General features: G+C 41.5%; 1 protein-coding gene across 1 annotated transcript; it reads right to left on the bottom strand.

Moving 5' to 3' along the window:
* Nucleotides 1-1,211: 1,211 nt before the first annotated feature.
* On the bottom strand, nt 1,212-11,902 carry LOC135528070 (E3 ubiquitin-protein ligase ARIH2-like). Its single transcript, XM_064956842.1, has 15 exons — nt 11,811-11,902; nt 7,915-8,400; nt 7,460-7,527; nt 7,268-7,340; nt 6,899-7,040; nt 6,447-6,568; nt 5,979-6,088; nt 5,536-5,653; nt 5,393-5,443; nt 4,947-4,968; nt 4,641-4,792; nt 3,877-4,020; nt 3,577-3,645; nt 1,888-2,004; nt 1,212-1,692 (listed from the first exon to the last, which is right to left on the bottom strand). Exons 2-15 carry the CDS (start codon nt 8,176-8,178, stop codon nt 1,621-1,623), a joined length of 1,524 nt encoding a protein of 507 aa, XP_064812914.1. The 5' UTR covers nt 8,179-8,400; nt 11,811-11,902; the 3' UTR covers nt 1,212-1,620.
* Nucleotides 11,903-15,299: the final 3,397 nt, after the last annotated feature.

Here is a 15,299-nt window from a genome sequence, read left to right on the forward strand (position 1 = left end):
TATATGTTTAGAACTGATAATTGATCGCATGGTGCAAGAATGAATGCCAGTCATTGATTATTAAACGGTATGATGGACACAGCCTCAGCATATTACTCTCACGGCAGTCAAGAAATGCGTTCCGCCAAGAGTTTTACAATCTAATCTGGTTGTGGCCACAACTAGACCTCATTTCAAATGTATCAAGAAATAACCTTATTTGTATACCTAGCAATCAACAATTGTACATTGTTTAAAGCACACTTTTAAACAAGTGACAGCTCCAATAAACAGTGGCGTGTATTCGTGGATGCCAAGGGAAGCCAGGCTTCCCCCAAAAATGACAAAGAAAATTAAAAAAAACATCCACGCCTTTATTTCGTCTCTCTGTGTTTAGTCTCGTCTTCCCCAGTGATTTTAACCACGCACCTCTATAGCCAATAAACTCCTTTTGATGAAGTACATGTGAACGAGCGCGTAATAGAATCATGACTCTTTCGAGTTTTCAGTTCATCGTTCTCCTGCGTGCTCTGGGCAGCACCGACTCAAATGAGTCGAAATATTAATTCATTTGACTGAACGAGTCGAAAAGATCCGAGTCAGTAAAAAGAGCCGAACTTCCCATCACTAGCTCGTCAGACCACCTTTATTCCGTCGTGAACAAATAAATCCCTCCAACCCGAGTCATGCGTCATTTCCGGTACTTGGCCTAACTCCGCCCTATGCTCGAAACATCTTGCAGTTCATTAAGTGTACTTGAGAGGGCGCGGTGAATTGTGTCACCTTGTGAGCTCCCCTATTTAAGTTTTTTGGACCTCCCACTATAAAGTGGCATGCACACGTAAAAGGACAGAGGGCATAAGACCAGTTATATCTGGCATATGATGCTGCCTATATTTGGACATAGTCACTGCTTATTCTGATCAGTCTGCTATGCTGAAGCTCTTAAGAGGCTGTGTCAAAATTAATGGATTGTGGAGGTCTACTGTTTGTGTTGGAAGGTCAGAGGGTGTCAGAATTTAACACGTCTGAAGTGTTGAGTATGTAATCTGAGCAAAATTAGTCCTAAAATTAAGATTCTCTGAGAGTAAGGGTTATCAGTAAAAGTTTGCAGTCAACCCATAGACAACCACACCACTGCTGGTGAACCTAGCCTGGGTGCCAGTGTGTTTCTGCTCTCTTGCAAACTCTTACAGGCATTGGTGTGTGATAATTAATACACAAGAAACAAGTTTGTTTTAAAAACTCAGTAACTATTTCTGTATTAATGTACAACCATGGAAAATTACAGCATTTTTTAAATTTTCCGTTTCTTAAACGATCTAACTATCAACAGCCATTTCCAGAAAAAGGTGAACAATGTGAAAAGAAAGAAAAGTAGAAGGATGGTGGGACCGCATGGGAGGAAAATTAAGAATTTGTTTTATTTTCTGAAGAGTGTTTGTGTGTATGTGTGTGAGTGCGCGAGCATGCGCATGCTTTCTCATTTCATGGTGTAGTGTGTAAGAATGTGGCGTTGTTGACAGATCTAAATGGGGGGGGGACTGTGCCATTCTGAGACCCTGTAGCAGACAAATAGAGCACTTAATGAGGGAGGGATGAAGGAGGGAGCTGTTGGTGCTTTGCAGTAGGATGGTAACTTCAGGTGTCGTGGAAATCCTTCAGCAGCGTGCGTCTCCTCTGCTCAGCAATGTGCATCTGATTCTCCAGATCCTGAGAGAAACAGAGGGTCATGAATGACTTATGAAGGAGTTAATTTATTAGACCATTGTGTGAAGAACTTAATATGCTGCAACATCTTTTTGGTCCTTTTGATTTCCCAAGACATGCCAATACCCCTCAACTCCCCTGTGATCCCAGCCAATTGCAAGTCCCAATCTGGAAACCTCCCAAACCCCCCCTTCTTACCCCTCGGTCATTGGCGCTCAGCTCCCCCTCACTCCCTCTCTCGTAGGTGTCTGCTCGCTCCACCTTCCAAGACAGGTTCTCAATCTCTGCCTCAAGCTGGGCCTGCTGGTACTCAAACTGAATAGGATAGAAAAACACATTCATTTCAGACAGCATGTTTGATATGTCATAAGCAACTAGCGGCACACTGCCCGTTAATTTATGGATCTGATCAATTCAATTTCATCTTTGTGGACTGCAACCGTCACAGAATCGTTCACGCAATAACCCCTCCGCAAAGCACAAATTCATGCTGCTAATAAGCTATTATTTTGCTCACTGCTAAATGTCATCCTGTGTGTACAATACTGAAAATGTGGTTACAAATTTAAGTAGGTGTACAGAGCTGTGGCTGAGTGGTAACTCTCAGCACGCGACTCCTCACCAGAAAAAAGTTGACCCTCATTTTCCTCTGTATCCCCTTGTCATTTATAACCTTTCTAAATAAAAGCTTTAAAAATATGAGTGGAATTCCCCTCTTTTAAAGCAATTGTGTCCAAAGGTTACTGGCCTGCCCTACACAATATAAATACTATTGTGCTCAATAAATGCCTTGTGATGCATAATGCTGCATTCCTTCTCACCCCCCCCCCCTTAAATGATTTAGATGCACTATTGTAAAGTGGCTGTTTCACTGGATGTCATAAGGTGAATTCACCAATTTGTAAGTCGCTCTGGATAAGAGCGTCTGCCAAATGACTTAAATGTAATGTAAATGTAAGTCCTATCGGGAAAAACTCAGAACCTCTGAAATCAAATGAATGCAAGTTATTTGCATAGAGAGTCCTATTGGTTGGTTCTGGTACTTAAGTGGGAAACAGTTTGTTTCTACAACGAGCTTCCAAGTCAAATTTCTGAGTTTCTTAGTTCCGACTAGCAACTGAACGCAGCATAATTGCCATGGTAATTTGGAATGTTCAGTCAATGAGTATCATGGGTAATGTAGTCATTCTACAGTTTCCAAATTGGCCTACAATTGCCTACATCATATGCATTGTGACAGCACGATCTCCCACAGCAACGAACATTCTGAAAACACAAAAACCGGGAAAATAAACAAAAATACAAAACACAGCGGAATATAAAATGACCAGTAGCATGTAACAGGACGACGTGCTTTCCCCCCCTTATAAATTAGGGCTAAATTGTAAGTGGAGACCCCCCCCCCCCGCAGTTAATTAAGTGGCATACGGTATTATAATACAGATAATTAGCATTTGACTAGATATATTTAATATAGCTTACTAAGCCTTTGTTAGCTTATACAGTGCCGTGCGAAAGTATTCGGCCCCCTTGAACTTTGCGACCTTATTTATCATCATTAGTCATTTAGGTCAACATTGGAACATTCAGAGATCCTCACTGAACTTCTGGAGAGAGTTTGCTGCACTGAAAGTAAAGGGGCTGAATAATTTTGCACGCCCAATTTTTCAGTTTTTGATTTGTTAAAAAAGTTTGAAATATCCAATAAATGTCGTTCCACTTCATGATTGTGTCCCACTTGTTGTTGATTCTCCACAAAAAAATACAGTTTTATATCTTTATGTTTGAAGCCTGAAATGTGGCAAAAGGTCGCAAAGTTCAAGGGGGCCGAATACTTTCGCAAGGCACTGTACTACTGACACACACAGAATAAGACAGGATTCTCACCAGTTTTTTACGAGGACCAGATTCCATGTAGTAGGCGTAGGGGTAAGTATACTGCAGTGTGTAGCGACACTGTGGGACAAACAGATAAGAGATAAGCATGACTTGTTATTGGTTTAAGCACAGTGTAGTAGGTCAAATAAGTACACAGATACTCCTTTCCACCATAATGCCAACCTGAACCAAACTGTGCTGCCTCGGTTACATACTAATTTGTAGTGTGAAAAGCCTTATATACATTCCGGTGTTAATGTGTGTGTTTTTTCCTTTGTGCGTGACTGAGGCAGGCAGGGGCAGTAGTACCTTGGCCAGCAGCTTGGCAGCGTTCTGCAGGTACTGCCAGTCTATCCAGGTGCCCAGGTTGTTCATCACCCGCTCTTGGATCTTCTCCTGGATCCGCTGGTACGTCTGAGCCTCCAGCTGGAGACTCTTATTGTGGTTCTCCCACTAAAGAGACAAACACACGGTCACAGTCTGGACTGGAGAAACAGTAAGAAAACATGACAGACAAAATGCAATTAAAAAAAACACGACACACCCACAAGAAAGTCACATACTTATAAGCATGTTTTGGGTGAATCTGAGAGGTATCTCAGTGTTCATTTGACATGTCGTCATTGCTTGTAACATTCACAGATTTGTTTTTAACATGTATGGGAGTGTTTCACATGTATGGGAGATTGAGTTCCCATGATCTAAAAGTACAAGAGAATGTGAAGACTACTTCTGTGTAAGTATGTGTGACTGAGGAACATGCATGTATATACTATCCTTGAAAGTGCACAGTATGTATTGATATAATATTTTCTTATTTTATTCTAAATTATATGGCTGTGGTTGACAATACAGGTGCTGATGCCAAGTACTAAACAAACCACAGGCCACCTGATTAACAGTTACTCTGGCCACGCAGTGATTTGATGTCGTTAATGTCATCTATTTACATTAAACATCTTGATACTTCAGAAAGGTTCACTTAATTCCACATAATACTCAGTGTGAGCAGATGTTTCACTGTCATATGTTCTTGTCAGTGGTAGTAGCATGTTTGTGTGTATGCATCTCACCCTCTCAAAGTAGAAGAGGTATTTCTTGAGGGCCTCTCTGGCCTGTGCCTGCTGGCTCTGGTTGACGATGTCTGGGTTCTCCTTGTAGCGACTGCACTCATAGTACTCACTGCCATGGGTCTTCCAGTCCCCCAGACACATCCAGCAGAAGTCTACACACACACAGTGATGCTGACATTAGTGAAAAAACTATATGATATGAATGTCAAAATGGGCTACATATGGCTAGAGTCAGTTGAACTGACAAATGATGATCGGTAGAAAAGCTAATTAGGTGCAAAGCTGTAAGTATAATTGGATACATACCGTGTTTGCACTTGGAGCATTGCTGAAACAGACCGAGGAAACGCAACAGTCATTTGGCAGCTCTAACATTACATAGAATATCATTCAATGACTATAGAATCCATTAGTATTTCAAAGTGTCTGGTCTGAATAAAGACAGGAGCTAAAGCATTACTGAATTCAGCATATAGCCCGGCAAGAAAGTAGTAGGCAGTCTCTCTCAAGCGGAATTCTAATTGGGAAAATTGTATTTGAATAATTCTGATGTCATAAGAGGGAGGTTGTCCTGCAGTTATCTAGCTAGCTGTCTGATTCATTTAAAGCCTGATTAAATAGAGACAATATAAAGAACATGTAGAGTTTGAAATTACTTAAAGTGCCAGAGATTTATAGAACACTAATACAAATGTCAATGTGCCCATAGTTGGTATAACCTTGAGATAATGCTGGATTCCATCCTCACTCACCATGTGATTGCAGCCTCCATTCTTCTCAATGCAGATATTGCACTTAGGACACTGAAAAATACACACTATTAAACATTATGTACAAAAGCAAAGGAAAATATTGGAAAATCACAATTGCTTTAATTGTGTGTGTGCAGTCTTACATCTTTAGTGTGTGCACTGATGTAGTTGGCGGTCTCTGAATCGTCTGCACATTTGGTTAGCCACCTTCGGATGGTTGGGCAGTCTGTTGGGGCGTGGTACATGATCCGGCATTTGAAACTGAGGGCAGATGTAGCGAGAAACTTTAAAAAGGGAGTCAATGATATGATCAGTGCATATGTTCATCTGACAAGATGCATATTATTTGACACCTTGTGCATTAATCTGGGCGTAAGAGCTGTATGTGCGGGCATCTGGGCGTAAGAGCTGTATGTGCGGGCATCTGGGCGTAAGAGCTGTAATGTGCGGGCATCTGGGCGTAAGAGCTGTAATGTGCGGGCATCTGGGCGTAAGCGCTGTATGTGCGGGCATCTGGGCGTAAGAGCTGTATGTGCGGGCATCTGGGCGTAAGAGCTGTATGTGCGGGCATCTGGGCGTGTCTCACCAGAAGACCTCATTGCAGCGGATGCACTGTACTCTGCGGGCCCGTGGCTCCTGCACTTGGATGACGATGGGACAGTCTGCCCCTGGACACAGCTGCAGCTGGAAGTGGCTCTGAAGGAGGGCGAGAGACTGGGCCTTACCGGCAGTGCTTAGAGACCAACTAGGCCTTACCGGCAGTGCCTAGAGACTGACTGGGCCTTTCCCATTGTTAAAGACATGTTCAATAAGTGGAGAGCACTTGATAAACATACACACAATAGCGGAATGACAGAAATGAAGAGATTGATTGTAAAAAATTAATGATTAAAGCAGTGTATGTGGACAGTGTGGTTGTTCACTGTTTGCTGTCCCAAGAACAAGAGGTGTAGTGAGAGACAAACTGGGAGACTAATAGAAAGAGGGCAGACTGAGTGGGAAGCACCAACAAGCAGCCAGACAGACCACCAGAGGGACATGCTAAGACTTGTACCTCCACATAGTCCCTGAAGAGGTAGCGTCTATATTTGTCCTTCAGCTCCTCACCAGGCAGTAGCGGGAGCACAAAGTCCTCTGGCATTTGGAGGGAACAATCCTGAGCCATACAGGAGATACCTGCACACAGACAAACACAGACAGACACACACACACACAGACAGACACACAGACAGACACGTCATTTGAACGTTTGAAGACGATGCATACACAGAGCATAAAAAAAAATATGATCTGGAGAAACATGCATAACGTTTTTATTTATTTATTACTAAAACATCTAAAAGGTAACAATACATCTGATTGCGCATAAAAGCGATCAAATACTGGTAAATAAATATCCCACCAGGGGTCCTCTTCAAAGCCTATCGCGTCACTCCCTTCAAAGGAAGAGCCAGCTCCTGACTTAACACTTTGACAGGTCGTATCATCCCTAGCAGTGCTGCTTACCCACTCCCATCCCATCTTTGACGAGTACAGTGCAATGCTGCTCCCAGCATGTTTTGCAGAAGGAGTGCTGGCAGGGCAGCGCAAGCAGGGCATCCCTCCGAACCAGCTGCAGACACACCCCACACTGGAGGGACTGAGGGGTCTGGAGACCCACAAAACATTAAAACATACCAATATTACATACCAGTGATTCTCAAATAGTGGCCCAAGTGCCATATCTGGTCAGTGACCTTTTAGTTGGTGTTTAGTTCAGAACACCTACACAACTGGAACATTGAGTCGCCTTGCCTTTCCAGATACCACCTTTAACTTTACCCAAATACATTACAGACACACTCACTAAGACAAAAGAGCACTCTTAGTTCTTACAGGAACTGATCTGCAGGTGCTGCTGGGCTGGACCTGGGCCTCAGACAGCAACTGAGATGAGTTGGACTTGTATCTGAAAGGCAAAATAAAAATGAGTGCATCAGAAATAGAATTAGTACCAGTATATCACAATATTTGCTATGCATGTGTATGAAAATGCAAGTTAGTATGACAATGCATGTGTGCGTTTACCTGTCCAGTATTTGTGACACTTGCCAGTGAAAATGCACAAGGACCAGTTTGGCTACAGCAGGTAAAACCTGTCCAGAGAGGAGGGAGAGAGCAGCATGAGCATCAGGAGAAGGCAGCTTGTCAATACAGCGGTTCCCAGCAGGCTGCACACCCTCATCTTCAACTATTTTCATTTACATACTTCTTCAAACTGATAATCACCTAGACGACAAGGAACTCCTATACCTAGATATCATGTGACCCTGCCACTGATATGGTCAGATTTTTCAGTTCCCCATTTAATTTGGGCTAAAGCACACCCGTTCTGATGGGAATTAAATCATGCATGCCCACCTAACCTAGGGTCAGATATTTTCACACCTAATTGTTATGGTTAGAATTGAGGGTAATGGTAGTCTGATCCTAGATCTGTGGTTAATGGTAACAACTACCCCATAGACAAGCCCAACACCAACCTTCAGGATGGCGGCGATACTGTTGACCTCCTTGCAGAGCACCTTCTGGATCTCACTGTAGGTGAGGCAGGTGAACTGGTACTCCTCTGGGTCAAACGAGTCGGCCCCCTGCTGCTCCATGTCTCCGGCCACACCGTCGTAGTAGTCCACTATGTCCCCCTGGTCCTCATCGTCACCCCCGTCGTCATCCTCGTCCTCCTCCGAGTTGACCCCGAAGTCATCCTCATTGCTGTCAGAGGCCTGGCTGTTCATGTCCACTGACATTCCCCGGCAGAGCCTCTCTCTCTCTCTCTCTCTCTCTCTCTCTGGGACTGACTGACAGCTCTCCGGCCGTCAGCGTCACCGGGGGAACTACAGCTCCCAGAGAACACGGTTCCACAGACTAGCCCGACACCACTCAGCAGCAACGGAAGAAGCAGAAGAAGTTACACTCCCCGTCTTTCATGAGGAACCGATGAGGTGGATGGTCTGAGAGGACACAAAGAACTGTAGAAAAGGAGGGAGGGATGAAAGGGGAAAAAAAGATCATGGTTGAGTGTTACTTTTAAGAGATTTCTAAGGAAATCAATTTCCATGATCTCGAAGAAATGGGTCAGGGAGGAGAGATGGTTTGCCAGGCATGGTGTTCATTCATCTAAATCTTCTGTACTTAGATCAATGTAACTTGTACTCCAGTCAAGTTCTCGCTCTGCACAAGATAGAGCAGACTGCTCTAATACCCAGCCACTTGTGTGATTCACTGAGTAGAGATCCGGTAAAACTTCTCTCCAACCAAAGCTTCAGATTTACTCTTCAGATCTTCCATTACCCCTAGGACTTTCTTTTAGTTGTACTGTACATTAGACAAGTAAACACGTGTGGGATACAAAGCATGAGTAACAGCTTAATGAAGCAGTTTAAAGGATTAGCTACATGACAATGTTTTACAGTACAGACAAGTTGGTAGGACAGTAGACACGAGCAGCTGCGTGACAGAGTCCAGCTAGCCATAACCAAAAACAGGATTAGTTTGCCAACTAATTAATGACTTGCAATCTCAAAAGCTCCTTGATGTAGTTGGCGCTGTTGTGATTGTAGTTCTCTCTCAGATATCTGATCCTGTCCAACAGGTTGTGATGCACGTATGCAGCATTAACATGAAGCCATAAGATCACCACAGTGGGCAGCCAGGAGTTGTAAATTGTGACTTGCAAAATTGACCTGGCCCCAGGTCAGTACCAGAAGCGTGTTCGCATTCTCTCCATGCTATAAATAGGCACTTATGCAGGGTGACATTCTTAAGTTTACATACACTCCCTAAACTTAATTTGGCTCTATACTACAGATTTTGGATTTAAGATCAAATGTTCTAAATGAGGCAACAGTGCAGAATGTCACCTTTTATTTGAGGGTATATTGAAAACAGATGTTTTTCTGTTTAGAAATGAATGCACTTTCATGTAAATAGCCCCCCCCCCCCCCCCCCACAGATTTTAAGGTGTCATAGGTATTTGAACAAATTCACTACATTTAGTCAAAAGTTTAGTATTTGGTCCCATATCCCTAGCATGCAATGACTAAAAATCAAGCTTGTGACTCTTCTACCAACTTGTTGAATGGATTTGCAGTTTGTTTGGTTGCGTTTTGGATTATGTTGTGCCCAATATAAATTAATAGTAAATCATGTAGTGTCACTTTTATCGTAAATAAAAATATAACTTGTTTCTGAACACTTCTACATTAATGTGGATGCCTCCATGATCTACCATTAATTTCTATTGGGCACAACATAATGTTAAACAACCAAAACTAAACGCATCCAACAACTTTGTAGTCACAAGCTTGATGTAGTCATTGCGTTCTAGGAATATGGGTCCAAATACTAAACTTTCAACTAAATGTAAATAGGGGAGTGTAGATTATATCAATTACTGATATAATTGAAACATTATTTTTTTTATTATGTCAAACAATATGAAAAGGGGTTTGTTCTTCACCCACTTCATTTTATGGCAAAAGAATCTTCCATGAAAAACATTTAAAATTAAAGTTTAAATCAGGGTCCATATAATTTGGATCAAAATAAAACATAATATCAGTCTTTCAAATTAGCATTTATAGTGGTTTCTTTTAAAATATTCAAACTCACTCCAATATCTTCTGATATAAGAACAGTCCCAAAATAAATGGTCAAGAGTCTCTGTGTCACAACCACAAAATACACATTTGTTATCAATAGCTATTTTAAATCTGTGTATAATAAAGGTCTTTCTAGCAGAGGGAATAAGGAAAAGGGGATACCTAGTCAGTTCTACAACTCAATGCATACAACACAAATGTGTCTTCTGCATTTAACCCAACCCCTCTGAATCAGAGGTGCGGGGGGCTGCCATACAATAGTAACATCTTAGAGTTCTCATACATACATGTATATTATGTATGTATATTATTACATTTATAGTTTATAATGTCAATTCTTTCTAACTGAATTGAGGCTACAAAATCCTCAACAGTTGCACTTGGAGTACTGTTATATTCTCCTAAAAGAAGAATAGCACCTTTAGGGACAGCTCTAACAACAATTTGATACTCCTCAGGAGTGAATGTAACATTATGTATTCATGAAGTCTGGATAATCATCATTATTCAACAATTGTTTAACCCAACGCTGTTGTCAAACCAGTTCTGGAAACACACTTATTTTTGTATTTTATGTCTTTATTATTCCAGAATGTACAGTACCAGTCAAAAGTTTGGACACACCTACTCAGTCAAGGTTTCTTTATTTGTACAATTTTCTACATTGTAGAATAATAGTGAAGACATCCAAACTATAAAATAACACATATGGAATCATGTAGTAAGCAAAAAAAAGGGTTAGACAAATCTAAATATATTTTATATTTGAGATTCTTCAAAGTAGCCACCCTTTGCCTTGACAGCTTTGCACACTCTTGGCATTCTCTCACCCAGCTGCATGAGATCACCTCAATTTGGTAGAGGTCAGATGGTTTGGACTGCAGAGTGAAGGAAAAGCAGCCAACAAGTACTCAGCATATTGGGGAAATCTTTCAAGACCGTTGGAAAAGCATTCCAGGTGAAGCTGGTTGAGAGAATGCCAAGAGTGTGCAAAGCTGTCAAGGCAAAGGGTGGCTACTTTGAAGAACCTAAAATAATGATTTGTTTAACACTTTTTTGGTTACTAAATGATTCCACACGTGTAATTGCATAGTTTGATGGTCTTCACTATTATTCTACAATGTAGAAAATAATAAAAATAATGAAACTCTGGAATGAGTAAAATGTGTCAATTTTTGACTGGTACTGTATATCTATTTGGGGAAAAGTTGGTTCCAAGTTAGAAGTACTTAGTTAGTAATTAATAGTGATCTTACCCACATCACCGTTGCATTTGAGTAAAATAGCTTGACCACCAATCTGTTGGAATATTTAATTAGGGATTATATTCTAAATAAAATTCTTATTTCTTAAATAGTTTCGTATCCATTTGATTTAAAAAAAAATTATGTTAGAGGTTTTTTCAACCCTCCCTCACTTGGGGTGCTACATATTAACGTTAGATAGCAATATAGTAATACACTGGAGGTTACCACAAAATCAGTTTTCCAACTCAATAGTTTAATAACCCATCAAATACGATATGCTAGACCTAGGCGAGGTAAAAAATAATAATCATATTTTTTTTTAAACAGCTGTGCCATTGTTCCACCCTGGAATTATCCACAGCTGATAGCTAGCTAGCTAGCTAACGAGTAGCTGGAGCCCCTTCGCAACCGCGTCTCACACTCTAGGCCGGAGATTGGAATATAAACAAGGCCATCTGGGGCTCATTAACAAACTACTCCGCTTTATCGTTAGCATATATCTTCCCACCAAGTACTGCTGTCTATACTTACCTTGCGGGTTGCCTTGCAATTGAAGCCAAACCTGGCTCTACAAAACAGAACCAATTCTCGATCAGCACCCCCAGTAAAGCAGAAGACAGGAAGTACACGAATATTCACAATTTACGCCACTTCCGTGTCGCCAGGTATGACAACCATTGGCCAGTTCTGTTCTTCAAGACGGGACCCAAATATAAATAGACTGTCTAACATTAGTTTCTGGTGAATTTACAAATGAATCTACATTTAAATAATTTCCCAGTCTTTTAATGCCAATACATTTAGCTAACAAGTAGAAGCAGTCCATTAAAACATTTTAAGAACTGTCTCTGGTCAGACTGCACTGCATGAACAAAAGTAATGCAATGTAAAAAAAATAATAATAATAATAACCTACATGCAGAACACACTGTCATATGAGATCAGTCTGGTTTAAACAACTTCTGTCAGAAGTCAACAACACCCTTCCACTATTTTCTCTGAGTGGCTGGGAATATATTCCAAGCTCTGAATGCCTTTGTAAAACTGAGGGTGCATTCTTGGCTGTATGACTCAGTGGCGGTCCTTGACTCATTATGGGAACAATACTGTGACATTTTTTATTTTCATATAATAATCTTTGAAAAATATTTTTGATACAGAAACATTATTTATACCAATATAGAGTAGAGACAAACAACTGAGCTCCCCCATTTACGTGCCTGTACAAACTTACACACCAGCAGCTTCTTTCTCTCTCTCTTGAGAATAGGAGTGTAATGGGGGGGGGGGTTGAAGGAAATCAGTTTAGATTGAGGGTCCACCACCTGCAGCAGTACAGGTTTGAGTTTGTGCCAGGCTGCTTTGTAGGTCTTGGTCCACAGGGATTACAATGACCTACATCTCCTGTCAGACATCAGGAACCGAGAATCACGCAACACTAATCACAGAACACCTGTCTGTCTGACCTACTTCTGGGCCCGTATTCATAGTGTCTTAAAGTAGGAGTGCTGATTTAGGATCTGGTCCTCCCTGTCCATGTAATCTTATTCATTATGATCTAAAAGGCTAAACAGATTCTTGATCAGCACTGAAACACATTGTGAATATTGGCTCTGATCCATTCTGGAAACATGAAGAACACTGTCTGCCATTTACCAAGCAGAGGCAGGTAATCTTTGTCCTTCTGCTCTGATGTCATCCTGGCCTTCCAAGAGAGATTCGAACAACCTATCATCATCTTTGTGTGTGTGTGTGGGGGTTTTGCTAGGCTAAAAATGTATATATATTTTACTTTTCACACTCAAAAATATACATTTGTTTTGGATACCAAACACAATCTCTATGAACACCACAATACATTTACATTACCTCCAAAAAAATAACAATTTCCATTAACTCTGCTTTGAAACAACTTTATCATTTTAAACAACCCTCTATCGAATTCTTTGCATTCAAAATCAGTTATGAAAAAAATCCTGTTATGTGTGCTGCTTACCTGGAGTAGACGAGCTCTCCCCTGGAGTAAGAGCTTCATATCTCAGTAGTCTCTTCAGGGCGTCCGGGGGGGGTAAACTCTGCTATTGATGTGGGTAACAGCTTGTCCAGCAACTTCCCCTGGAGCTAGAGCAGAGAGGAGTGTATATGACAAGCTGTATAACTGAAAGTGTGTGGATGTGCGTCTCATTCTCACCTGTTTCCTCCTGAATGTCTCTCTCAGATTCCTCACTTCCCACCACTCCTTGTCCACCTGGCACTTTCTGGTGGAGGTCATTCAGGTGGGGTTGTACTTGCTGCCCAGATCCTTCATGTGACTGTCTCCATCCACAACTACCACGTAGGTTATGGGCTACGTGGCCTGCTTGTAGAACAGTGGGTGCCACACCCACACACAACCAGCACCCAGTCTTCTCCAGGTAGACCTTCAACCACTCGTCTTCACCCTTCCTCCTGGATGGCTTCATCCCCTTCTCTCCCATCTCCCTCTTCACTTTATTCTTGCCTCCACTACTTCTTCTCTATGAAGCTGAACTCTCGCCTCCATTCCCTTTCTTGGCCCTGATGGCTTTGGCTCCTCAGATGCCTCGCTGTCCTCCTCATTGGTCAGCTGTAACTCCTCCTGTCACTGGGTCCCTCCCTTTCACTGCTCTCCTTCTAACTCACCTTCAAGGCTATGCTGCGGCACTTGGGAGTCACTGGGTTTCTGTCCCACTGAAAAACCTGTCTCAGTCTCCCCTGACTCTTTCTTTTTTTGCCTTCTTCCCTCCTCTCTTGCCCTTCCCCCCCCCCCCCACCCTAAGGTCCCTGGGGAGACCTCGGGCACTGAGGGGATCTCTTTGGGAAGTTTATTCTGCAAGGGACTCTTTCCAGGCAGGCTACCTGAGGCTGCCTTGCTATGAGGAAGAGATTTGGATCAGATAAGGACACACACAGAGCCTGTGAACTATAACAAGGGTATACATACAACCGCAATGAACATAAGCACACTAATAAATAAAAGGTTTGTTCCACAAATTGGATACCTTTTGAGTAGTAACTTTTGATTCCACCTAATTTTATCATTAAGAGTACATATTCAACTTCATAAATAAATGTGTTCCCAAAAATTTAAAAAGACTATAGTATGTGCCTATTAAGTACCAAATAAATTAACATTTAACATTAAAACAGACACAAATCCCACTGGGACCAGGGGGAATGGAAGATTGTTGTGTGCAAACAGGGAGGGGAAATTGAAAGTAAGTTTCACCCAAAAAATGGAATCGTTAAAACATTTCTAGCCTGTCTATCTATGGGTAACACAGGGTTGTTATGTTCGACCTGCTCATTTTTCCACCACAAAACATCAGAACATGGTCCCCCCCAAAAAAAGAGTAGAACCAGCTCACCTGCTTTTACACTATGGTTTGACTATTAGATGTTTAAAAAATATTTTTAAAAGGAATAGCTTCACCACATTAAAATGAGAGTTCAGTTCACGTAACAGGGTTGACCTTAAAATGAGGGACAGAGGTAAATCAATCACTATTCAGATTAAATAAATATTAATCTCGAGAAATGACTGTCAAAGCAACAAAATAACTATGGCTTTACAATAATGGCAACAACTTGGAGAAATGTTGGGATTAAGTGGGTTAAAATCTTCCTAGATTCACAGAGGGTGCACGGAGGGACATGTCAAAATGCGGGATTTTAGCACTTTAGCAAGTCTTTATTCATTTAAAAAATCAGATTTATTGAATATTTTTATTTTTATTTATTTTTACAGGGATACTCCATGTGGTCTCTATTAAAGGGCATGTCATGTAATATAAAAGGCTTTTAAAATCAAATATTGGTGCACAATTTCTACTTAAAAATATCAAAGGGATGCAAAATGCACACATTTCGTAGAAAGACCCAAAAGCCTTTAGGCTGTACCCTTGGCTGATGGGGGGGCTTCAGTGACAGGGGCTGCAGACAGAGCAGCAGTCAACAAGAGCTGCAACAACCTAAGCACCAACAGAAACAGCTGATGGAAAC

Source organism: Oncorhynchus masou, chromosome 33 (genome assembly GCF_036934945.1).
Source record: "Oncorhynchus masou masou isolate Uvic2021 chromosome 33, UVic_Omas_1.1, whole genome shotgun sequence".
NCBI classification, from domain to species: domain Eukaryota; kingdom Metazoa; phylum Chordata; class Actinopteri; order Salmoniformes; family Salmonidae; genus Oncorhynchus; species Oncorhynchus masou.